Source organism: Stegastes partitus, unplaced genomic scaffold, assembly GCF_000690725.1.
Source record: "Stegastes partitus isolate 25-593 unplaced genomic scaffold, Stegastes_partitus-1.0.2 Scaffold10, whole genome shotgun sequence".
In the NCBI taxonomy this organism is placed as follows: domain Eukaryota; kingdom Metazoa; phylum Chordata; class Actinopteri; family Pomacentridae; genus Stegastes; species Stegastes partitus.
In genome coordinates, this window is record NW_007577741.1 from 1,306,791 (window position 1) to 1,334,308 (window position 27,518).

The 27,518-nt window shown below is 43.3% G+C and overlaps 1 protein-coding gene across 1 annotated transcript; it reads right to left on the reverse strand.

The window, feature by feature from the left end:
* Positions 1 to 64: 64 nt before the first annotated feature.
* kcnb1 (potassium voltage-gated channel, Shab-related subfamily, member 1) lies at positions 65 to 27,518 on the reverse strand. Its single transcript, XM_008285920.1, has 2 exons — positions 26,919 to 27,518; positions 65 to 1,990 (listed from the first exon to the last, which is right to left on the reverse strand). The coding sequence occupies exons 1-2, from the start codon at positions 27,516 to 27,518 to the stop codon at positions 65 to 67; spliced, it is 2,526 nt and encodes an 841-aa protein (XP_008284142.1).

Below are 27,518 nucleotides of genomic sequence, written 5' to 3' on the forward strand. Positions count from 1 at the left end.
TCTAGTGTCTCTATCACAAACACTCCGTCCCCAACTTTCTCTTTGTTTCTGCTTCACTTGTGCCTCAGAGGTTTTTGTCCAAAGTATTCTGACGCCCCCGCTCCACCTTTGATCTGCGGGCCATCTCAGGTCCTATGTGATTCTCGTGAGCTATCCCACGAAGTCCTTCGAGGGGAAACAGACAGTTCTGGCCCAGCATTTTCTGGGCTGCTTCTAAATGGTTAGTGCCCCTCTGGTAAGTTTTATTAATGCTGCGCTTTGGGCTTCCACCAGCCAGCAGGCGCTCTGAGGGACTGGTGTCAGAGACGTCGCGCAGGTGTTCGTCATCGTCTGTATCGGCGTCGATGTATTTGCTGATGGAGGAGTCGTGGAAGGTGAAGACAGTAGGAGCCAGGGTGGTGTCTTCAGGAGACTTGGGCGGGGTCCTGCTGCTGGCAGTGGTGTAGACAGAAACTTCAGGGCTTAACAGAGAGTGGTCTGACATGACCGAGCTGTCTGAGAGCGGGGACGGCCCTGACTCCCCCTCGCTGCGGCAGCTTCCTTTGGGAATAAGGCCTTTTGAGTAGTTTCCAGAAAAGAAGAATTTCCTTGAATTCTCTGGGCATGAGGGTTTCATGACAGACACGGGAGTCAGCATGGGCTCACGCTCCCCTGTGGTTTGCTGGCCTGTTTTTGCACCGGCGTGCTGGGACAAAGCTGTGGCTGGACTGTATGAGAAGCGACTGCTCTCCTGAACGCCAAGGTCAATTGCCGGACTGTGGGGGAATCGAGGATTCTCCTGGAAGTCTGTTGCACAACTGATGTAGCTGTCAATGCTGGACAAGCTTTTCATGTCCCCCACTCCGTCTCTGGTTCCTAGCACTGGCGGTCCGTGATCTTGGATGGTCCCCAGCTCTATCTCGTCCCTCTGTTTGCCCACTCTGGAGCCCCTGTCTTTAGCGTTGAGGTTGGGTTGTGACTGCGTCTTTGCCATCTGGTTGTACATCTCCTCGAGCTTCTGGACGTTCAGCCTCTGGGGACTGGTGGCTCGGGCCTTGCTGGGAGAGCCTAACTCCTGGGCGTTGAACGAGCGGTTCGAGCTGGTCTCGGACGCAGCCCTCTTGGGGGTCCATTTCCAACGACTCGGAGAGAGGTGGTTGTCATGAGGCCTCTCGCTCTTCTCCACCACCACGTCCATCAGCTCTGCACTACGAGCAAACGCCTCTTTCAAGTTCATCGACACAATGCTACCATTTCTTTTCGCCCTCTCTAGTGCCTCTCGTCTTTTAAGTGCTTTTTCTTGCCTCTTCTGCTCCTTGTAAAATTCAGAGAAGTTATTTACAATAATGGGAATGGGTAGGGCAATTACAAGCACTCCCGCTATGCAGCACAAGCCCCCTACAATCTTTCCCAAGAGAGTTTTGGGGTAGATATCTCCATAGCCGACTGTGGTCATCGTAATAGTCGCCCACCAGAAGGAAGCTGGAATGCTTTTAAACTTTGTATCCTCCTCATCCTTCTCAGCAAAAAACACCAGACTGGAGAAGATCATGATGCCCATGGCCAGGAAGAGGATGAGCAGGCCCAGCTCGTTGTAACTCCGCCTGAGGGTGAAACCCAGAGACTGAAGGCCCGTGGAGTGCCGGGCCAGCTTCAGAATACGCAAGATGCGCATGATCCGGAAAATCTGAACCACGCGCCGCACGTTCTGAAACTGCAGCACGCTCTTGTTGGATTCTGTCAGGAAAATGGTGACGTAGTAGGGCAGGATGGCCAGCAGGTCGATGACGTTCAGAGGACCCTTAAAGAACTTCCACTTGTTGGGGGAGGAGAGGAAACGGAGCAGGTATTCCATCGTAAACCAGGCAATACATACAGCTTCCACGTGGGCCAGTTGCGGGTTGTCCGTCGACTGGCCAAACTCGTCCGTGTCCTGCAGCTCCGGGAGGGTGTTCAGAGACAGGGCGATGGTGGACAACACGATGAAGAGGATGGAGATGATGGCCAAGATCTGAAAGACAAATTTAGAGACGTGACAGGATCAGAGGCTGACATGCAATACTGTGTGAAAATGTAAGCACATGTGGCGTTTAGGTTAAAATAAGAGACAGAAAACAGAAATTCTCCAAGATACTTGGAACAACCTGGAAATACTGGAAGAACCTGAACTGTTTTAAAGTCACAGCTCACCAAATATTGAGTTGATTTATCAGCTCACTACACTTTGTTATACAGTTTTTACGACATAACATCATAAATACAATTTTCAAAAGCATCCTCACTTTATTTTCAGCGTATGAAACTTTTCCACAGTCTGACGTAAAAGTTTAAATCCTTGCACATAAGTACGCATTTCCTATTCTGATTAGACAATTAATCCCTGCACGAAATAAAACACACACACACACACCTCCAGCGAGTTTATGAAAGGTTTGGATTGCAGTATGAAAGTGCTGGCGCTAAGTGCATGCCAATAATCTTACAGTCAAAATAGACCTTCAACAAATGCCTGACTGAATGTGTGATTGGCTGAGAGCTAATGGATTGGACTGACTCGGACTACTTATTTATTCATGTCTCACTTATCAGGCTTATCCACATGAATGAGTGCGCTCGAGTGGATAACGTTTAATACTAATAATGTTTGGTAATAAACAACAAAACAAAAGAATCACAACAGCACGTGTCCGACCCTGTGAATGTATTCTCTAATGTGTCAAGCTGTCAAAAATTTAATAAAAGAAACAAAATGGAAGAAATTACTTGATTTTTTTTTGGACGGATACAGTTTTTTTTTTAAGTCAAATTCAAGCTGCTCTTGGGCTCTCGAACGCTTTCCTCTGCACTGAAATTTGCATGTTCAGATAATTAAGATGATTTAATGCTAACCTTACTCGCTGTCCACGAAATCGCTGATTTGGTGAATGCCAGTAAAATGAAAATCCTTCATTGGTAATAGTAGGGTCAGACATTATCCTTACACCGTTTTACGCTGTATTCACCCTCTAGTGGCCCCTCTAGAGTGGAGGGACCTCACTACCTGTCATTTAACATCTCCGCGACATAAAAATAAACAGTCGGTAGTCACATCAGTGCAGAATGTCCCCACAATCCACTGCACTAGATGATGCTGATGATTCACATTACACAGTACAAAGAACTGGGAAGTCTGTCAGAAAACAGCACCCTGACACACACACACACACACACACACACACACACACACACACACACACACACACACACACTACCCCACCCACACTCCACCAATCATGCTAACAAGCAAGTACGTGGTGGCAGACTACACCTCTTTTAGCAGTGTTTGACAGCTCCCCCCTTCAACCAGCATTCATTGTGTAAACAAAAAAGAGAAGGAAAAAAAAAATCATTGCATTCGCTTTGAAGTGTATTTCTCTTGTAGCTCACGCTGGTTTGATCTGAACAAGTGACTGCTCCAAGACAGTATAGCGTAGTGAGAAATACCTGAGAAACTGTAATATCCAAACAAGCCCAGCTCATAAAAAAGAAACTGGTGACAATAACCGGAAGGATTTTACGTCTGACTTTGTTTGTATAAATTCACTGATGTCACAGACTTAAGGTTGGTTGGGAAAAGTCACATCAATAAAATGCTGTCTTGCTTTGTGGTTTTAGTTTATTTCATGCACTTTGGGTAAATGAGCCTTTAAACTGGGCTGCAAGGTGGATAAGTGGTTAGCACCATTGTCTCACAGGTAGAAGGTCGCCGGTTCTGCCTGGAGTTTGTATGTTCTCCCCGTGCAGCGTGGGTTCTCTCCAAAAACATCCATCCATCCATTATCTATACACCGCTTAGTCCTCACGAGGGGGTCTGTCCCAGCTGACTCAGGGTGAAGGCAGGTTCACCTGGACAGGTAGCCAGTCTATCACAGGGTTACACTTAGAGACAGACAACCAAGCACACTCACATTCACACCTACGGACAATTTAGAATCACCAATTAACCTCAACATGTTTTTGGACTGTGTGGAAGGAAGCTGGAGAACCCGGAGAGAACCCACACTGCACATGGAGAACATGGAAGCATCGATGCAGAAAGATCCGGCGACCTTCTAGCTGCGAGGCAACAGTGCTAGCATCACCTTGCAGCCCTCTCCAGAAACATGTTGAGGTTAATTGGTGATTCTAAATTGTCTGTAGGTGTGAATGTGAGTGTGCTTGGTTGTCTGTCTCTAAGTGTAGCCCTGTGATAGACTGGTTACCTGTCCAGGTGAACCTGCCTGAGTCAGCTGGGATAGACTCCAGCCCCCCATGACCCTAGTGAGGACTAAGCGGTGTATAAATAATGGATGGATGGACCCTTTAAACTTTAGACGCTGGGAAATTTGTCAAGCTGCTACTTGTGGTACATATAAAATATGCAAACTCATTTTATGGTTTTATTTCACAACTCTCCAAGTTCGACAGCCCTTTGTGCATACCGTTGATAACAGTTTTACTACCTTTAAAATTGAGGATGAAGGGCACAAATTCAGCAGTTCCCTCGTGATCTTAGTGCTGAGGTATGAGAACGAAGCTCCTGCCTGACCTGAGTGACGATGAGTCATAGCGGCAACATGATCCAGCAGCGTCTATTGTGTGCACTTATCACAACCTAACATATGCTCTGGTATTCTGGTTCACAGCAACTGTAATGCCTCATAACTGATATCTTTCAGCTAAATATTACACGTTCTGATTCCTGACTTGACAACTTCAGTCTTTTGTGCAACTGTCTCCGTAATCCAACGCTGTGAATGTGGGGACCTTGGAGACGAAGGTAATGTGACAGGAGAGCATCTTTTCCTTCAGTGGACCGAGAAACAGGATTTACTTCATGAACTATAGTCTGCAGTTGTTATATTAACCCTGCATGACTCCGAATCCAAACAGCACAACTTAGAGGATGAGTAGGAGGTTGTAGCTAGAACACTGAGCCTGTTTTGGCAATAGCCCACACGAAAGAGGTTAGGATGTTACATGAAGAACTAAATCATGGAATAGTTTAAATACTTTCTCTCGAAATGAGTGCAGCCGAGCCGTCGACTAGATGCACCGAGCAACGTCGGAAATTTCAGCTTGATTTGGTTTTAATCATAAAACAAAGCAAAAACGACAATTTTCTCCCTCACACTGTTGTTAAGCTCGATCAGAACCTCACTGATGAACTGGCTGAACACACAATCTCCCGTGTAAACAAACAGACCGAGGGGAGAGCCCTCCAGTGCAGGTTTTCACCGTAAATCGTCCGGAGGAAATGAAGACACACTGACAGGAAAGGGACAATAGCACAGGTTGTTAGAAGGTGATTGACAGCCAGGGCCTTGACAATGGTCTAATAATTCGGACTCGTAAGAGCAAAAGTGATGGCTAAAAAGGGCCACCTTATCTACGACCAATCAGAGCGGGAGGACACTGTTGCCATAGCGTCACGGCAGACATGAATAATGACCCTTTCTGTTTATTTTCCTCCCTCTGTGCTCCTCGCCCCCTGCCCTGGAGGAAATCTATTTGAATCAAACACTTGAGGAGGTGCTGGGGCTGGAGAGCGAGGGTGGAGCACAGACGTGAAGGAGGTAGAGCGGATGCAGGGAAAATTATGATGCTGTTAAAGGGAAAATTATTTGTGTAACGTAAATAACAGGGTATGCTGCTTGCGTATGCACGACGTATTAAAGTTCCCCATTGGTTTGCGTCGGAATTGTAATGAGCCAAGAAAGGGATTGAGACGCGCCTGCTAACAAATCCCACACTTGAAGCCGGTGGAGATTGGAGCTATGGAGGAGCAGGACGACAAAAAAAGGGCAGAAGTAATAGGATTGAGGAGCTATAAAAAGGTCGCTAATGAAGGCTGCTGTGTAACGGTATGGTTATGAGGTTAAGTTCCACTAGGAAACCCTGCACATTTCCCACCGGTCCACGTCCCCGATGCCCCTGCCACCGTGTTGCCCTCTCCAACCCGGCTTTGCTTGTCTTTATCGCTTTCTTTTCTTGTTTAATGTCACGGGGCGCTAATTTCATAAAACTATTAAAGTCCAAATCTAAGATAAAGCGCATATAAAGGAGAGTGTCAACAAACACATGGCGAGGAAAAGGTTGAATGGAGCTCCAGACATGATTCTAATGGCACCAACAGAATTACAGACTATTTATAGACTCTCAGTGGACCCGGCGGCCCACATAACAAAACAGATGTGAAAAGTGGCCACACCCAAGATTATACCTTATGTCTTGCAGTTTTCCTGTGAGGAATGCTTAATTGCTGCAACTTAATCATATATGCACGCACAAAAAAAAAAAAAAAAAAAGGGTGAATGTTCGTTGGTGGCTTAATAAAGGGAAGAGAGGATGATGGGAGGAAGATATTTATATCCAGAGGAGAGGAGAAGACACGAAATAGAGAGAGAGAGCAGATTGACAGGAAATCCCACTGTGACACCAAACAAAGCCAGATCACACTGGTTTGTGTCTCTCATGGCACGTTGTCGACACAACAGTCCACACAGAGCGGCGTCGTCTTCAGGACGAGGTGACACCGGCCCTCATTAGGCTGTTTGAGAAGATGTCCCGGACACCACTGGTGTGAAGGAGGCTCTCAAAACTCATCCAAACGCTTGTGTTGGAGAGATATTTTGTCATATGGAAAGAAAAAAAACAACAAGGCCTTTAGACATCGTTGCACAGGGAATATTCACTATGCACACACCAAGACGAACCTCTGCTCTCCAGAGACGTGCACATTGGGGAAAAGGATAAACTTATTCTTCCACAATTATTTCTGGACGTTTTTGCTGTACTTGTAGCCCACTTGCTGTTTGCTTCACCGCCAGCTCTCATTCAGATCCGATGGCCTGGTTTTGTGTTGGCTGTGTCCCAGCAGCTGTGATTAATTTTCTTTGTGCTACATTGGTTTTGTCAGGGTCGGGTCCATTCATCTGTCTACCCGGTGCTCACCCAGCTAGGAGACAACCTTGAACCCGTTATACATAGACGCAAAGACTTGAGTAAAATGAGCAATACCTATAAATCAGATGCGAACCATAAATGTGAATGCAAGTAAGGAAATTAGTGATCACTGAGGCATCAGCTAGTAAACAGCAGCATTGATGAAAAGTTCTTCTATTAGCAGCTTATTTTTGACCACCTAGAGGCAACAAAAAGACAATAATGACTCAGAAGCACCATACACACTGTTTGACCGAGCACTGTGTAGGTTATCGTCCTGCTGCCAGAACAGCTCTAACCCACCAGAGCAAGGACACGACACCTCTGGGAGCATCCTCTGATGTCTGGGACTTTGACATCGGATCCTTTGGGTTCTGTGGGTTACAGGGTGGGGCCTCCCTGGATTAGGCTTTTTATGGCAGATCTCACAGAGGCTCGATTAAATTGGGATCTGGGGAGTTTGGTGGCTGGGTCGATGATTTAGGCTCTCTGTTGTTTTCCTTGAGGCACTCTTGAGCAATATTTGCACATACAGTCGTGACTCGATAATCCGACACTAAATATAAAACCTTCTTTAATGTCAGATAGCAAGGCTGTCGGATTGTCAAGACGGAGGTCGAGATACAAGGAGAGCTTGATGCTGGAAGGCTCATTTGGTGTTAATTATTGTTCATAGTTGTTACAATAACTAGTGTATTGTTAGATCACTATGCATCGCTGGATTTCACGACTAACTGACCAATGCGATTGTGCACATTCCGGCCAACTCTACCCCGTCAGAGAGCACCCTCCGGGGGCAAAGCAGCCGGAACGCACACGCAATACTTGGCTGCTGATGCTAGTTCAGTTAGCGGTCATAGTTCTGTTTCCACCATCGCTGGTGGCGGGGGAGTGGCCGATACGCTCCACCGTTACCATCAATGTTTACTTCTGTAAACACTGAGCACGCTCACTGAGTGTGACGTCGTCGTGTCCTCTTCTGTGCATGCGGGACACTTTTGGGTCGTATGAAGTTCACACAGCAGATCACATACAAGTTGCATTTAATTGGAAATGTGAACGAACTCACTAAAAAATCTGAATTGAGCATTAAGTCCTGCAGTTTGAACGTAGACAATCTGTGGGATTGTTCAGTCAGATAATACGCCGTTATCCTGATTGGTGACATTAAATGTCATGACGGAGTCAGAATCCAAGGCTGTCGGTACGTTAAGGCTTGTTTTATGGGTTCCGTTCGTTTTTTCCTAAAAACCTGTCGGATAGCAAGGTTTCGGATTGTGACGAGTCGGATTATCGAGTCACGGGTGTATGTGGAAACGCACAATGGACCGTCGCCTTCGTCTGCAATGTTTAAGGTGGCAAAGAGCATCCAAATGAAAGCGAGGAACCAAGGTTTCCCAACAGAACATTGCATTGTAATGAGATAATCAGGGTTGTTTTATCTTAATTCCACTTTAACTTTGCCTTCCTTTGTTTGACCTTCCGGTTGTTATTTTGTCCTTTGGGTGTCCTGCTTTAGCTTTGGCTGTCCGAGCACTTTGTAGAACCTTGTTTGTAAAAATGCTATACAAGTAAATTATTATTATGCACTTCACTTGTCAGTGGTTTTAATGTTGTGTCATTTTTCTGGTCAGACCATGAACAGATAATGTTGAACCTGCGTTTTGCATGGATTCAGCTTCAAAACGCACAACTCCTGTGTACTCATGTTGCAAACTTTTTACGCCTGCTGTTTGGTATACACTGACTTTACAAGTGATTTTATGCTCAAAATAGCTGCCTGCTGTGGCTGGAAACTCAATTTGAGACGCAACTCAACACTGATGCTGCAAAAAACCAAAACCATGGGCTGATGTGGTCAAAACGCTCTGGAGCTTCAGGGAAAGTCAGGTGGTACTTCTGTGGGTTCATCACCATGACTGACCCTCTGACCTGCACTTTTAATTTTCTTTCTTCATAAAATATTGAAGATTAGCCTTAAAGTACAAACTTTTGCACAACAGCCACTGAGACCACAAGTAATGACGTAAACATGCTAAAGTGACATTACAGTTATACTTTTACACAGAATCTATCCGGAGTTTGCTAATGTTAGCCGCCGTAGCTATTAACAGTTGTTAAACTTTCAAGGGGGGATTTAAAAACTGCACTATAAGTACCTGATAAGTGGTGTCGGACTGATGAGTCTCGTCCTGTGGAGTAGCAACACCCCTGAATGTATTGAACAGAGCTGAGTATGAGGGTCATTTCATCCTATATCATCCATTGCCTTCTGCTCGACCAGCTCTGATATGATTGAAACTTTTTTTTATTATTATCATAAACTATGGGTATTAAAAATAGTATATGTGAAATCTTACATAGATGTATCAAATAATTTTGCTGATATTAAAAAAAACAAAAAAAACAAAAAAATTGCCCCATTTTTACACATGGATGACAATATCTCAAGAACCGGTAAAGCTACAAACCTGAAGTCAGAAATGAATAATAGACCTCAGGAACCATTAAAAAGTCCAGAACTTTGTTCTTTTTTGGTCAGGCTGTCTCGTTATTTTATTTTTTGGTGCATCTTGTCATAACCGCTCAATCAGTTCTGAAAGTTAAACATTACTTAGATTAACTTTCTTTTCAGTTTCGTGACCACATATTTCAAAATAAAAGCATTTCATATGTTTTGTTTTGTATTATTGTGACATGCATATAGACCTGGTTCAGAAAATATCACTACTTAACTTTTAAGTTATTAACTTTTTTTTTTGTCAATGTGAGCTCAAAGATGGGTCATTCCAGGACAGCCTCAATTTATTTTTTTCACAATTTAATTCACCCATAATCTCTCTGATCTACCTGTCTGATATCACAGATTCTAAATCAATGGCACAAAGAGGAATAATAGTGAAAATTTCAGGCCTTTTCTTAAATAGAGATTGCACATTTCAATCTGTGAAAAAAAATGTGCAAAAGTGGGTCGACTAGCAAAATAAATAAATAAATAAAAATCTTGGAAAATATTTGATACATCAAGCTAAGTATTTCACATACATCTTCTTAAACGTCCATATTTTATGCTAAAAAAGAAAAATTTGGGATGGTCGAGCAGAATTTCTTTTCAAACATTTATAATTGATGATTATGATTTTTTTTGTAAGATAAAAATAGTTATTTCTTATATCAACAGTGATATAGTGCCAACATTTTTTTGCACTCTTGGTGGTGGGTTCATCAGTTTGACTTGTGGTTGATTTATTATTTTCTTCAGCCCTCCTCGGTGAGAAGCGGCTCAGGTCAGTATTCTTCCACTGCATTAAGTCTGGCATCCTATGCTGGCGTCCCAAGCGACAGTTCAGGAACTCCCAGGTTCCCAGTGCTCCGTCTCTCACCTTTCTCATTAGCAGCAACAGGAGCAACAGGCACACTGCTGTGCTTTAGCGGTGGAAGCTCCTGCGAGTCCCGGCACCAGTTGTCTGGTAACTCTGCAAGTCCTCGCCAGGGGAAACACATCAGACCCACATAATAATGACGACGCTTAAACTTCCACCTAACATTTAAATAAGGACGTTTTGGTGAAGGCGTGTCTATTTTTGGTTGACTAAATCCAGGTCTTGCTTGATCACTAAGATCCCTTGACAGCTGACTTGCTTTCCCATCATCCCTTGAGCCACATCGGAGGCCACAGGGATACCATGCAACACTCTCCTAGCCTCGACTGCCAGCCACTGTCACCATGACAACCCCCTTGAAGCTCGACAGGAGGTGGCTACGTGGACCTGCTTGTGAAAAGCAAGTCTGACAGAGTCTCCTTCTCTGTCGCTCCCTCCTCCTTCCTTGTATTCCTGATTTGTACCTTATTCAAAGCTCACCCAGCTTTGAACCATCTGTACCGTTTTAGTCTCCGGGTTTTATTTATTTATTTATTTTCCCTCCTATTTGTGTCAGACTGCTCATTGCATTCAAGCACAGGTTATCAGTTCAGTTGGTTGAAATTGGCCTACGGTACAGTGGCTCCATTTCTGAAATCAAATTAATAACCACCAGCATAATTTGAACAAGGAAATAGTGCTTCATAAATACATCTGCCAGACACCATCCTCATTTGCAGATGTTTGCACCATGTGCCGCACAGTCGCTCCTCCGTAATTTGACTGCATTAACATAACCGCGCTATTGATCTTCATCTTCTGCGAGATGTTATTGTCGACGGTCGATAGTATGCGAGTAATAACGCGAGCGTTAAATAATGTGGAATAATTCACACCCCTGATTCTGAATGTAGAATGGCACTGCCTCTCTGCCTGTGAACGAGATGGGGTTTCCATGGAGACGGGAGGAGACTGTGTCTTCCACATTTCCCCCAGCATGATAGCTTGAAACACACACACACACACACACACACACACATTTGCAGTGGCTCAGCTGTAGTCTCCCCACCCTACATCACTTCTTAACTTTGAACAGCAGAGGCTCATTTATCCTAACCTCCCACTTCTTGCCAAAATGATTAACGGGTATCTTTTGGCTCTACTTGGGAGATGCTGCCAGGAGCCGACCTTGCCTCTGTGACATTAAGGCTACTTCTGGTATGCATGTTATCGATGGGCAGCTATTAATATCACGTAATGGTCAGTTACTTACATGATCTGCACATGTTTGGAGATCAACTAACTGGATTTCTGTGTCCTTCAGACCATTGATTTAAAAAAAAAAGCTTTTTCTGTGAGTATATTGCACACATTTGCAATACGCTGCATTTAACTTAATTAAGACCGTATATAGACAGGATAATCCTCAGCATATAATGATATTTGTGTGCCATTGTGTGTACCTGGCTCATGTTTGTTTCTACATTTTATAACGCCCTGTATTTTGAGATCATACAAAAGTCTGCGACGAGCCATTTTGGGGTCTTTCCTCAAACTTTTTTCCCCCCTCTATTTCTTGCAGCGCTTGCAAAGTGCACCACAACCCCATTCAGTAAACCACTAATGTAGGTAGGAAATCTATGCTCGCACCATCCATCTCCTGAATGAATCCCACCTCATCTCCTCTCCCTCTCAATTATTCATGCGTTTCAGATGAAGAAGAGAATCCAGACTCAGCATCTATATTTAAACTCTGACTGGTCCGTGGTGGTTATATAAATAGAAACAGTATAGGGTCTGGTCTGGTGCACCAAAGGGAAGCTGTTTTCATCAGGAGTCACACACACACACAGCGTTTCTAGCTGTTGGAAGGAGATGAAAGACAGGTTGATTAGTGCAGAGACTTTTCTGGACTGAGGAAATATCACAGAGCGATAATTGAGATAATGTGTTGGGAGGCTTGACCTGATTCTGCGGTCTGTTAGAAATACACAAAAATAACTTAGAGAAGGTGTTTGGTGACACGTTGCCAGAAATACAAAGCAGGGGTATCACTGCTATTGTCTATCAATGCATGTATGATGCAGTCCATGCAATCCGCCACCTTTTATTTATGCTCTGCAGACATCAGCGCGGAAAGGAGAAAGGTAAACATGTGAGAAGCATTGATTGGAAACGCAAAGAGAGATGCAGACAGAGGAAGACGCACACATAACTCCTCTGCACACACAGTCAATCAACAATGACGCCTGAATAGAAGGCAGCTGCAAGTCTCGCAGAGATGACAGTTACCATGGTGACAGTGAACTTTTAAACATTTTAGTAACGGCGGTGAAAGGGGGAATAAAGAGAGAGCACAAAAACATTAAAACACAGAGAAACAAAGGCAGGAGTTGTACGACCTCGACTCGAAAAGATGTGAATGTCGTGTATCCCGTTCGCAGAGCGGCGACAATACAGAGCGAGATTAATCCCGCGCTCAAACACATGCTTACTGCAGATATTCAACTTAGCGTAACGGCCCGTATTTCACAGTTTGCGAGAGCTCAAATCAGTGGCCATTCAGTATCAGTAATCCCTTTGAGAGCTGCACTCAAATTAACATGCAAATCCTTTAAGTTTTTGGTAATTGGACGGCGACAAACACAAGATGTTTTTTCGACTTAAAACGGCCTCTGTTGTGTCGCTCCCGCCGGTCAACATCGTGTCACGTCCGAGGGAACGTGCAGCTCTCGGGGATGAGCACATTATACATATACGCTGTGTAATTCAATACAGCATGTACAGGCTGCTCTGTGCTCTAAGATGTAAATGAATCTGCAGGGAGATAATCGACTATTTGTTAAATACCGCCCTCCCTTAGTTACCGTTGCTATGTTTTCATATAGGCAGTTCATGATGATGCCAGTGATGCACATAGGACTCAAAATTCTTCTGAATCAGTGGGTTCGATATTTCTGAAAGAGACACACACAAAAGCAGGCTTCTCGTTCCCGTGCTACTGAATCGACACCGTCACTGGCAGGCTTCGTCAGCCGGGACGTGCAAGCCAGGGAGGCTAACTGTTGTTTTTGATGAACGTCGCTGTGTTGAACACCAAGACAAGTTTTGGCTGGTTGTGCTGGAGTAAAAGCATCCTCAAACCCAATGAAGAGATGATGTTAGCATTCAGAAACAGCCCACGCACAGTCAATTCTGCAGCATGTATTTATTTATTTTTTAAATTAGTAGCCTGCAGTGTTAGCAGACCAGTAGTCGCCCAGTCGCAGCCTAACTCCTTCTTTTGTCGGTATTTTTCGAATTAGATGATTTTACATTAGAAAGTAAAAGTTTTTAATCCAATAAACAGCTTATTTTTACACCACAGAGCTACGGCAGAAAATAAAAAAAGCTTCAACTTTGTTCTGCTAAACTAAAATCGACGAGTTATCAGTCTTTGCATATCAATGCTTTGTCAGTCGGATAAAAGGATAGACTGCAGAAAACAACATCTTTATTGGAGAATATGGCCCAAATCATTTTAAAAAGCAGCCAAAATTACTGTATTTTTGTGCACAATTAATTTGTTAGCTGATAAAAAAAGCAGCAAACTGCCTGATCTGGGAGCAGATTTGATCCCTACTTCTGTCAGACATGCTAATAGTTACTACTTCATCATTTCATAACACTTTTTCTTTCGTACTTTTGATTTTAAACAAACAACTGAGCTTGAAAAAACACATGCAACCCAAAGTCCACTTGAGCCGCACAGACACCAAAGCTTGAGAGGTCTGATGCACCCAGTTGCTGAGGTGGATGATCACTGTTTGAGGTGAGTGTTGAGCAAACAGTCAATCTGGAATTAGCGATGACATTAGTACTGCCTAAAGACAGGAAATGTGTTGTTTCAATAGCGCTAAAAAATAGTGCTGGTGTGATGCTGTATTCGTGTCCTCATTTAGGTTTGTGTGTCTAAACGATGGAAGCAGTCCACAGCGTTGGTGAAAACGTTCATCAAGGTGAAAGGCTTCTCGCACCAGTGGTCAAGTGCCCTCTCCATACTCTCACAATCAGCCATTGGCGTGATGAATGTCTCTCCTCGTCCTTTGTGGTTTCTGTCTCTGCCTCTGGCCTTCACACTTTCCTCAAAGTCATTCGCTTGCCTCCCCGCGCAAAACGCACGGCGGAGTGAGACCCGCCGATGACGAAAGCTGCAACAACAAGTGGAGCAGCGTCTGGACCTGTGAATTTTGATTTATGGACCTCGCTGTTCTGTGCGCGCGTGTGAATGCTGAGGGTCGGACGTGGTGCGCTGGGGGGGTTTCATGTCAAGGTAATGGAGACGCGGCCTCTCTGCTGTGCTTGTAAAAAAGAACTGCAAAGAAAGAAAAAGGAACCAAATGCTCACTTACATCTGTTACATCCCGTAAACTGCTGCATGGTAAAGGTCATCATATACAGCATATGCCAGCTTCTCAACAATACTGGAAAGCTTGTGAAGCAAACGACTGGAGGTCTGTTTGTGATGCAGCGTACAGTCCAGCCGGTGCTCCCTCTGCAGTGAGGTGGTCTCTGTCTTTGTTGACACTGGCCTGTAAACTGTGCTGCTCCTGCTGCAGCGCTCATTTGCAAACTCTCCTGTAACACTGACGCAAACGCTCGCCACTGTCGCTGCTGCTCGACCCGCCTCGACGTGCACGGCGAAGTTTACCATCGACAGCCCTCGGCTCTCACTGCGCCGAGCCCAGTGTCGGTTATTAGACGACATATTCTGTGTTCACATAAATCCATCCCATGAGAGCTGAATGACCAAAGTGATCATTTGCTACTTCACTGGACGGTGAACATGGGATCCATATGGACCAGTCATGATATGCAGGGGTGTCCGTATGAATACATTATTCACCTGACTGGCTTCCCCTCCATGTGTCTTCTAATGCTGATTCTGCGTTCACAGTGATCGGCTGTGTTTTGGATCCCAGCAACAAATACTGCTGCTAAACAGCGGCTTCCTGATGGAGTATCTTGCTGCTTACATCCTGGAACACTGCAGGAATTTACCACGGAAGAGAAAACCACAGAGGGGTGAAATCTTTTCGGCTTGTTTCTTCCCACGTTCCTTGCCCGATTGTCAGAAAAAGGGAACATAGTCGCTCCATTGTTGCTCAAAAGACAGTTTTACAGCAAACCACGTCACGCATATGATTCAGCAGCTGTTGTGACAGTCGCTGATGAGCACTCTCCTCGAAGGTTACCATTGATTCTGAATATCTGACACAGACTTTCAATATTAATCAGTCACTCAGAGACAGAGTTCTTCTTACGTCTGTGAGGGAGACAGCGTTTGAGTGGACAGCACGACCTCTACTTCCTCTACTAAAGTAACATTTATGACCACCACCAACTTCTTCTGCTTTCACAGAGGAAAGAACACACAACACATTATGTGCTCGTATTAAGGAGAGGAAAGTTGTCTTCTGCCTTTGCTGTGCTAAATATTTGATGATTATTTCCCAATACCTGTTTTTATCTGTATCCCAGGTTGTTTTTTTTGCAAACCATGTCTATCAATACACCTCGAGATGAGAATTAATTGGAAGAATTTTTGCTTTTCTTTGATGCAGCACTTTTGTTTTCTGCTCTCATTGCAGAAAAAAAAACATCTTTTTGCCCCGAGGAATGTGGACGGTTGGCCCACATATGAGCCTTGTTCCTGATAATTTAATCTGGTCGGAAGGAAACCGAAAACTCAAGCGATTGCGAAAGACTTCTCCAAAAACACGAACTTTTTTCAGGTTCAGCTGGTCGACCTCGAGGTAGGAGCTCTACAAATGAGTCAAAGGGTTGTCATTCAGTCTGATCTCAGCTCTGTGTGGCTGCATATCTGTGTGAACATACATGTAAACTGACCGTAAACACAATAACATTCTGTGCGTGGTGTAAAGTCCAACCCAATATCAATAAAGTGGAATAATGAAAAGACTCAAGCGATTGTTCTTCTCCATCCTATGACGCGCAGTGATTTCCATATCTGTAAGAACTTTGCAGAACATCAAAATGCCATTCGCTGTCAGAATTTGATGTTCTTCCCAAAAGCTATAAAAGAAAACTGAATATTCAAATATTTCCAAGCAGCTTCCTCTTAGTCACAAACCTGCTTCTTTATCTTGAACTTCCCTGGCTCAGATTTTGCCTTCGTGTTGCGCAGTCATTTTCTCTTTCATGTTTACAGTCTCCAACTCTACACATTTTTTTTTCTTTCCCCCTTCCGCTTTACAGTTTCTGCCCTTCAGGCTCCTCTCCTCTCGGAGACAGCCATGTCTCGGTGTCTTTCGCTAGCAGCACAACTTCAAATTGAATGAACAAAGTAGCTCGTCTAGCGTTGCAGAGGCGACGTACAGTTCTTGACCGCCTCCCGTGTCTCATCAGCTATTCTGCAGCAGCGAAACATACCGAAGCCGTGCCCCAGTGTGAGCCTGAACAGCCGAGACGACACAACAGATCCTGATCCATCCGCTACAAAATGCATGACGTGACTTCTAAAACACAACGCCGCCACACATCAGAGCCCTGCACATTAACACTGAATGAACATTAAATATGCAGCACAGTGTTAAAGCGGTTGCTGCAGATTCCCAAATTCTTCCCGAAACGTCTGTTCGTCGTGAACCGGTTTTACATATCAGTGAGTGTGACGGATTGTTGTCAGTTTAATAATCTTCGGTTAGTTTGGTCTTCCTGTCTCCAGTTTCATATCAAACTACTGGCTGGATATTTATACAATCACTTCCATTCCTCCAATTATTTGTTTATCTGTGTTACATTTTGCAGTTAAATCCAGTCTCCAAAGAGAACTGATTTTGGGGACCACCTTCCTTATCAGCCTGAATATCCAGCTCGTGATGCACAATGACTCACCTTTACCTTCACCTCACCGTCACCGTCAGGCAACACATCCACCCTAAGCTGGGGATTATCAGGCTTCAGCGGACACCTTTCTTGTTTGAAAAGATTGCATCTTTCCGAGCTTAAACAAGTAAAAAATTGTGATTTCATGCATTATTCCATAACAATCAGAGCAAAGCAGCAAAACAGTCCACACTTCCAATATGTCTGGGGAAGTGGAAATTTAAAATCATTCTGTATAAACAGCCTCAAATATGCAATATTTTTTATTTAAACATGGACAATATTAAATGGACCATTTGTAGTCGCAACCCTACAGAGAATTATCACCCTGAAGGTCCAATCAAAGGAGCATCTTTCATTTAGTTCATTTTAATTGGCGTTTTGTTTGATGAGATAAGGATTTCAGAATTAGCCTTTTAAATCACTTCTTTACACCAGTGCTTATAGACTTGCTGTCGATTTTATTGTCTTTTCCTCTTGCTTATTTATTAACCAATTTATTTTGTATTTATTTACTACTATTATATATGAATATTGTTATCCTTGCTTTTATGGTTTTACCCTCCATTTTATTTTATTCTGCTCTTAAATGTGACACAGCGTTTTTCGATTACTTTGCGTGTCTCATTGGTGTTGATTCACTTAAATCTTCAAATCTCCACTTTAGCTTTTCTGGTCTGTTTCTTCTAACCAGTTGTTCGATGTTCTTCCTGAGTATTCTCCTGTTTTCTTAGCCTGTCTGTTGTAAACTCAGTTTTTAAAAGGTGATATATAAATAAACTATTATTATTATCTTCCAGTTAAATATTGATATTCCCGTCGAATACAGAACACTGAATGGCACTGCAAGACCAAGCTAACTGGTGAAGCATGGTGGAGCATTTAGCCACTCAGGAGCCGGATGTTTCCTTAGCAGAGACTGAAACAGAGCCAGAAGTTGCAAACATTGGACTAAAATGCATCATTCTACCAAAGCACAAGTCAGGGCCTCCTGTGCCGTGAAGCGAGATTGGTGGATTGTCCGGCCATCTTTGAGCTGGACTTTTCCAGTATCACAGAGCTCACCTTTGACTGGGATGGATCACCATGGAAACGTGCGCTGCGTGACTCACCTGCTAGTTGACTTCAGAGCATCGGATCAAAACCTGTGAACAATCTGACCGCTCTTTAATTGAAAATACCGAGTCACTGCAGGACACGAAAACAAAACAGCAGTTTACGACGAGAACAACACGCTACGTTTTCGTAGGCGAATCGAACCGTTTCGCTGTTGCCGGCTTTCCATTTCCACTCTTCTAACGGGGCATCACGCACACAATGACAGATAGGGCTCCATTTTAATTAAAAGAGATTAAAGATGATTTTACTTCAGGTGGGATTCCTGACAGTGCGAATGCTCCTACATCTCATCCCATCACCGTAGCCTAGAACTTTTGTGATGATAATGGCAAACAAACAGTAAACTCTCCGTTATCTTTTATTGGAAAAAATAATCCATACGCTGTTAATTAGTTCCCTTGATTATAAATGCAACATTGCAGGCAGATAGACTTCAGCAGACATTAATGACTTTCCTTCTCTGGCCCTCTCTGCTTTGGCAGCGGAAACAGAAGTTTATTTGTGCTACTCAACATTTAAGAAAATAAAAGTATATCATAAATGCTGCATTTATTCATAGCCTTAGCTTTACTTTTAGTGCTTAGAACATGTCTGAGTTGCTATTTTTATTCTAATTTTGTGATTATACTGTGTAGCCAACAGCATTTTGCAGGTTTTGGTCCTTGTTAGCTAAATGATGTCTGGGAGACAGGGTTAATTTGCTAACAAGGATATATCAGTTTTTACAGCTTGTCCTACTTGGATAGCAAAAAATAAATGAAAAAAACCAGTAAAGTCATGTTTAGATTAAGACTTATACTCCAACAAACTAACTCAGCTGCTATATTATTGGAAACATATTGTTTACCTATTTTCCCATTAAATTATTGAAGTCTTCTCCATATTCAAGGATCTTCATTATCGCTTTTAGACCGGATTTCTTTTTTGGAGCTGCAAACTGTTGTTATGATATGCAAATGACTTTGGCAGTCAGGATGCAGGAGAGGAAGGAAGCCATCTCTCTGCATTAAAAGATCATCATCATCATAATTGCTCGGCAGACACATAAATCCTCAGCGTGCACCGTATCACTAAATGTTAGGTCACTTTCTGGCTCAGAACTTTCTCGGACGTGTAAATAAACATAAAGAAAACTGCACCGTAGATCTAAACGGGAACATGGTTTGGTGTTCTGAAAGCAGCAGGTCTTTAAATGTGCGGGATCCATCAGTTATTTCACCGACACAATTCTTCATGAATACGTTTTTTGACACATACGGTAGTAAGGCAGAGTAATGCTATTAATTATACTAATCTAAAGAACGTTTTACTCTGGATGTCAGCTTTAATCTCCGCAGGCTTTCAGTCTGTCTGAGTAGGCTAGCTGATTGTGTGCGTGTCGGTGGGGGTTTAGAGTAAGAGGAAGTAGAGACAGCGAGTTATTTTTACATTTAACTTCATGATAAAATCCATTATAAACTCCGAGGACGGGGTTTCACTGCGTTAGAACACCTGTGCAAATACAGGTGTGTGGGTACTTAACGGTGACAGCAAAATCGGTCAGAGGTGAGAGCGGTGAATCGATTCCTTCGGCTCTGCCTTGTCAATAAATCCATATGCATGCTAAGCATGCGGCTAAAGCCGAAATATGGGCCGAGTAACGTTTGAGGATTTGAGTTTATGTCGACTTTAACCCTCAGAGGTTGCAGTAGCGTGTTTATGGCTGCATTTGAATCTGACTTCGGGGCAAGTTAGAGGAGACGTTCAGAGGCGAAGCTGTTGACGTGGAGACAGTGTGACAGAAAGAGAGAGCAGCCAGCATGAAAGCAATCGCTCAGGCACTCAATCTCTGGCTGCACATGATCCTAGCTTGCATCTCTGCAGTGCACAACATGGACAAATAACCTGGAAACCCCTGATATGTTATTTCCCCCCTTAATCCTCTATCAAGCACAATTGCGTGGCTTCGGCGTAGCCTGGTCACTCAGCAGCTTCCTGACAGAAAATTAGATGAGATACTTGATGCTCACTCACTTCTCCCCTGTGATCTCTGAAACATGCAGGACTTAAAGGCTGATTTGGACGTCCATAAAGGTGCATTCATTGACACGTACAATGTTCACAATCGAACAACTGCAACCCAAATGCTGTCTCTAGATAATAACAAATGTGACGAAGGGGTTAAAATATTCATGAGTGGCTCCTGTAACCGTTATGAAGACTTTAGAGATTAGAAATGTGCTTTATACGCTGCGTATAAATGTTCTGTTTTTTTGTTTTCGTCTTGCATAAATGATGATGTTGTTCACTAGATATTCATGAACTCCACAGGATGCATGTTAATTCATAATTTAGAAAAATGTTATTTATATAGCACCAATTCACAGCACAAGTCATCTCAGGGCATTTCACACAGAAAAATAACAACCTTGCAATATTATGTTATAGAGAGAAACCCAACTATTAATTCATGAAGGGAGACCCTTTTCCTCTAGGGCGAAAATTTCCATTTATACACACAAAACATTGAACATAAGACAGATTAACATGATTACCATACTTTGCTGCCAGCAAAGTCTTTGTAAAAAAGAATTTATACACGCTGTGAGCATCCCTCTAGGGCGCCAAAATTAGTTCAATTTGTACAAAGGATCTCCCCAAACTGAATAATCACATTGCAAAGAAGTTTTTAGTGACTTCTGACTAAAACTTGTGAAAGTAAAAGACGCCGTGAGCGCTTAAGTTATCATCTGGTATCTGTTTTTTATTTTATCTCAATGTGTCTGAAACTGAATAACTTTTTTATAGTCGAAGAGTTATTTAAAGGTCAAAAAGATCAAGGTTTGAGGTCCACTAGAGTCGATATGTTTATCTCTAAAAGGGTTTTGTCTTTGGAAAGACGAGCTCAGGTTTCTTGTGTGGTATGGACACATAAACGTTCAACCTATTTACAACGAACCAATAGGAAAAGTGTTTGTTTACAATAGATACTGTTGCGTTGTACTTCTTCCGAGGGTCTTCTCCAATGTAATGATGTAATTTCATTCTCACTATTGTTAACAATAATAAACTCACAGACAACCCAGCGGTGTGTTTGTTATCTTATTCAAGGGTAGAGTAAAATATCCCCGACAAACTAGCTAACATATCTGAGCAGCATATTTACTGAGAAGCTTCATACTCAAAATGTCAATCTTCAAAACACCAATTTTCATCAGAAATGACCCCAAGATTTCTAGCAGTCGATTTTTTTTTAAATAGTTTTGATGACAGGCAGCTTTGAACTAAAAACTCCAGTGTGCCCACAATGGACCCTTGAGGAACACCACAAAGAAACTAACTGACAGAAGAGAGGTATGAATGTAAAAGGTTTAAAATCTCAATATATACCCGAGTTTCTGTACTGTGTGACAAACTGCACTGATGAATCCTGCCAAACGCAACCCTAAAATCTACAACTAAGACTGAGCAGTTGCTGTGCAAGCTTTTAAAAGAAGCTAATCAACAGTCTTGACAGGAGCCAACTTGTACAACTTGTCTCATAAGCATTAAAAACTATTCAGGGCTTGACCTCATACGAAGGCCAGACTGAACCGGTGCCTAATCCCCAAACAAGGCTGTTGAGCCTCTCAGAGAACAGAAGCAGATGATGAGGATCGCATGAATGCTCCCAACCTGTGCAAAATAGTAGAATTTGTATACATTTGTACAATCAAAAGCCACTTTTATAGCAGACATCTGGATCCTATGAGACGGTAACAGGCTTTTATGAGACATTCAGTCTGCAGACTCTGGATGATCGAGCCCTTGAATTAGGACACTACATTCTAGTCCTGATTTTTTATTATTTCTATACATCATCTGGCCAGCTGTGACTTTCCAGCTGTCAGAAACGCTGATAGATTCTCGACTGGTTGCTTGTTGTCTTGGATTCTGCTGCAGACTGATTTATGAGTGGGACTATAGCCAAACCACATTTATATGTCATCTTAAGTGTGACATGAGAGGAGCATAATTGGAATTTGTTGCCTGCCATCTGATGCACAATACCCACTGACAGAATAGGAACTGGTAATTCTCCGTTTTTGGATGCACAGAGGACAAAAGTGACAGCGATATTCATGTACGGCTTTTGGCTCGTGCCGTAAATTGTTTGAATCCAAACCCATCCTAATGCTAAGATTTCCGCTAAGCATCAAACAGAATCTTAAAAATGTTTGTGAAAACGATCTCAAATGTCATTATTTACAGTCGGGCTGGTTGTATCTGAGTCGCTCAGCAACGGGGAAACAGGAAAAATATTCCAATTCAGATTTACTAAAAACTGTTAATTGTATTTGGTCATATTCATATGGCTCTTTGGGAATTTTTAAATGATTGTTTTGTTTGTAAGTGACAGTAAACTACATTCTTTGCAGCCTAATCTGATATAGTTCTGGTGTTATTAATGACAGAAACCAGCCAAATCTAACAGGATGGTACATAAATGCCACTGCAGGTGGAAAAGGCTTCTCTTGGTGCCAATCTGTCGGTGGTCAGACACAATCTTATTTTACGGTGACTCAAATCTGATTTGAGCCAGAGACAGACAATAGTGTGGCTTACAAAGAATGTAAACAGAGAGAGGGAAGCTTCAAATTGGACCCAGAGTCTCCTGGAGAATAATTAATGTGACATTTCCCTGACATTTAGTCAGAGGTATAGCGGAGGAGCCCGAAGAAGGGAGGAAGGAAGGAAAGAAGGAAGGAGAGATATAAGCCAGAGAGGGGAAAGAAAGACAGGAAGAGAAAACACCGACAGCAGCGCCGGCTTTTTCCCTCAAACGTCTTGACAAACACTGCAGCTACTACTCACCTTCTTGCTTTGTACACACATTAAAATACAGTAACTAAGCGGGAGTGCATTCACCGACACACACACACACACACAGCATCACAAATAGACCTACTCTAATGTTCAATACCCACTCCTTCAATGACGGTGAAATTGTACTTTTGTTGCTTGGTAACCGTTTGTTTTGTGCTTATCTCCACCATTCACCACCTGTTTATGGGCTGTTACGCATACATTCCCATCTCCGACCCAGGACAGGAAAGAAAAGGCTGACGAGCGAACACTGGGACCGTCTGTGGTCGATGTCGGACCGCTCGACAAGCCCGCAGTTTGTTCCAGCCTATTAAAAAAATACCTAAGACGATATATCAAGCCCCTATCAATGCTTTTAGTGGCTTGGTCTGCGGTTTCACATTGCCCTTTTAAGCTAATTAGGAATTGATAAACTCTTGCGACGTTGAGGTTGCTCTATTTTTTTTTTCTGGCGCGCCATCATCCTGCTGTAGTGTTATAATGATGCCAGACCGAGAGATGATGTGAATTAAAAGCACGGCTAAACGCTTTTAATGCGAGCGCACCGGTCATCAGCTGGTAGATATTGAGAGCCATAGAAACACTGTGCATAAGCAATCTGCCGCGTCATTATTCAAAGAGAAGGGGAGCGCCCGTCTTAGCTTAAGCACTTCAAAACAGTTTGCTCCTGATATTCTGACAAACTGCACATATAAGGGCGTGTTAATGGAGACAGCAACGTATAGTCGGCTCAGAGTGGTCATCTCTTCTTTGTAGGCTACAGCACTTTCTTAGCTCTAACACGATAAACATTGATTTTGCATCGCTTTGATTTCTATGAAGAAGAAGATGTCTCGCTGACAGACTCGCAGAGCTCATCCCAGTCTGTTTGTGGGTTAGAGCTGACAGTTCTCACAATTCCTCACTGCAACGCATTAGCAAGCGCAAATTGCTAATAGTGTCATAGTTTCATTTCCTATACAGGCGTAGCTGCGAGCCAGACGAGGAGCAGAACCTCGCCTTAAAACAGTGTTGCAAAGAGACGGCGTCCTCTTTGATCCAAGCACCAAGAGTGTGATCAAAGGTTGTTCGTGTTTAGCACTGCCGTGGTCTCCCAGGTTGCAGTTGCAGGTGTGGCTCTCTGAAAGGCCAAAACATGTCTTTTGCACAGTCTCAGGGTGAGGACAGCTGATAGAAGCTGGCAGATGTGGCCTTCAGATAAGGAAATAATGTGCAGCGGAGTGAGGCCTGTAATTATTCAACACATGGCTGTTACAAACAAAACGCAGGGCTGCGTGCTCAGTCGACCACATTGTGCATAATATTAACAAGCAACCACATGGGTTTTAATCCTAGCAGCTGTCGTACTGTCAAATTTCTTTTTGCTAGACTCTTTTGTAATGTAGTGCAGCTTGACATTACCTAAACTCCATCCTTACCTAGTTGTTGATTAACATGTGCTGACTCGTCCAAACTGTCTTCTATTGATCAAAAGCACCGATTTATCTCAGTGATTCAAACAAATCCAAATTGTTTCTGACCTCTTGTTAGATATAATTCAATATCCTGGGCTTCTGCAGAATATCTCAAATCCAGTTGACTCAGAATGATGCAGGGTGGGGTTGTCACAAACAAACAACAGAATGCAGAGAATAAGCAAAGAAACTACCTCCAGAACCAGATATGTGTGCATTTGCTTGGAAGTTTGTGCATGTGTGTTTTAGATATATTTTCCAATGCATCACAGGAGATGCTGATAATGGACCTTATGTGAGACCAGCGTTTTGACTGTTACTAAACTCATCTGACTGCTAAGGTTTTTCCAGGTCTTGAATAACAATAACTGCAGATAATAGCGCACACATCCCACACTAATAAATCACATCCGCAGGCTTTTATTTTTTCCTGTAATTTCTACCCTTTACTTTGTGTTCCAACCTTGAAACAAACAAAACAAGCAAGTAAACAGCAAAAGCAGCATGCAGAGATTCATCCATTTTGTGTTACCGTAAATTTCCTTTAAAAAGTGTCAGAGCGGATGTGAAAAGATCCCTCACGCATCGTCAGGTATCCCACATAACCGACATGTAAGGGTCGTTGCTCAGTGTACAGGCGTTTAATGGTAGGTCTCTCGGTAAAGATTACATACGGATATTGAGACGACTAAGCAGAGCTCGTTTCTCTGTGAGGCTATTTATGCTGTATTACATTCATGTCAGAGGTCAGAAATTTCCCAGTTGAACATTTCAAATTCTGAGCTCGAAGCATTACACGACTCACAACATCGAATGTAAACAAAACCTGCCTCCTTATGGCAGGCAGCATGTGAATGTGCGCTACGTCAGCTTAATTGGATACAACCTGGTCTGACTCACTGGATGTAGACTGTGCATGTAAGCCCACCACTGGCTGCATATTTCTTGTGGCCTTTTCCTTCCGTTCAATTATCTGCAGGTTTTAGAAATCACCAGCTACAGGAAGCAACAACAGCCTCCAAGCTAACAATGCTGAAAATGGCAGGCTTGGACAAAACTTTGGAGCGTGCAACGAGGCCCGCTTGGTTCTTTGGGTGAATAGTTGTAAAGATCTGTAAAGAATACGTTGACAGCATTCACTTTCTAGCTTGTATTGCACGTTTGACCACTGATTACGAAGAAAGTTTCCTTTTGCAAAGTATGTTCCATCAAAACATTGCTGCATCCTGGGCTCAGCACCACACAAGACAGTTGTGACTGGTTCAAAGAAAGACAAACAAGCCAAAGTTTGAATGATAATGGGCGCGGTCAGACCAGTCTCCTGTGCTGATCAAGCAGCCACCTCTGGGGATGAAAGATGACGCCAAGGTGGAAGTGTTAAAAAAAACTGCAGTTCCTTGAATGGCCACTTGAGGCTGGCTCCAAAAGCGAGTCAGTCCCCATAGAAAGCAATACTAAAAAAAATAACTCTACAGCAGAAATGATCGTGTTTACAGCCTGGTACAAGAAATGACTTTGGTCTCTATAGCTAATTTCTTAGTTTATAGCTACTGTATGGGTGGTGAATTTTTATATAACTCTCCAGTTTAATTTGTAGTAAGACTTAAAATGATGCTTTTATAGGACAGTTCAAGGCCCAGAGATGTTACATGGCCAACTGCACCGACACTCCACCTCTTTGCTCGTGCTTCCATTAGCCACTAGTTAGGAGGAGTTGGGCCCTGCCACCACCACTGTTCAGGAAGCCTATGAGTGATGTCATGGAGGGTTTGTCCATCTTTACATAAAGTCAACAACACCGACACAGTGCCGTAAAGACAGGTCTGGCTATGTAAGGTTAGATACAACTCAGTCAGAATATTAGATTAAAATAGCCTATTGAGTACCTTCAAAGTTACATATCTCTATGTAATTTATTAGGTCAAAAATGCTGGTTTACCATGTTAGCATGCTAGTATATGCTAAGTAGCATAGCACAGCTGAGCCCGATGAGGATATATCATTGATTTTGCAGGTATTCTGTTGATAATCTAAAGTGTTTAACATACTTAGATTTGATCTGTGAGTGGCACAAGAGGACATTTTAAGTATTGACGTGCTTACGGTTCATCATGAATGTAATCATCTGATCCTATGCAATCCATCTAATAGCAGCAGAGATACTGATAACATCCATTCATAGAGGAAAAGGTAATGTTTGTATATGTTTACATGTTTCCTTTGTGGGTCTGCTGGCCTGTTGTCACACCAGAGGACTGCTTCAATGAATCACACGCTCAACTCACACCCAACATCCCATGACAATTACCTTTGCTGCAACAGATGAGCTGGGCTTCTCCAGGAGGTCCCACAGTTTCTTCCGCTTTTCAGCACAGCAAGTGTTGTCAAACTCTTCTCCCTCTCTGTCTTTCAAATTGTCCGCCTCCCTTTTGAGCTCCTCGTTCATCTGCTCCTTTTTCTGGTGGTACCTGGCCTGGCAGCACGACTCCAGGTAGATCTCGTCGATGCCCCAGTAGTCGAGCTCTTGGCTGAACGACAGGGCGCACATCTCCTCCATCATGTGCAGCTTACCCGTGCGGTAAAAGTTCAGAATGGACGTGAACGCGCCCGGGTGCCGGTCAAAAAAGTACTCGTTCTCCTCGAGATTGTAGTCGTCGCACACTTCCATCAGAGATTCGTGGGAGTTGCAGTCCCTTAACTTCCCCAAACGTGTTCGTGGTAGCCTGTCTAACGTTCGCCACAGGACCTCGTGCGGGAGACCCCCGACGTTCAGCCTGACTCGGCGGAAACATGACTTGCTGCGAATGATGTCCACGGGTTCGGGTGGCAGTGACGATGTTGACCGGGAGCCAGCTTTGTTTAACTCTGTCAGGGACTTCTCCATGATGACTTTAACTTGAGGAAGCAT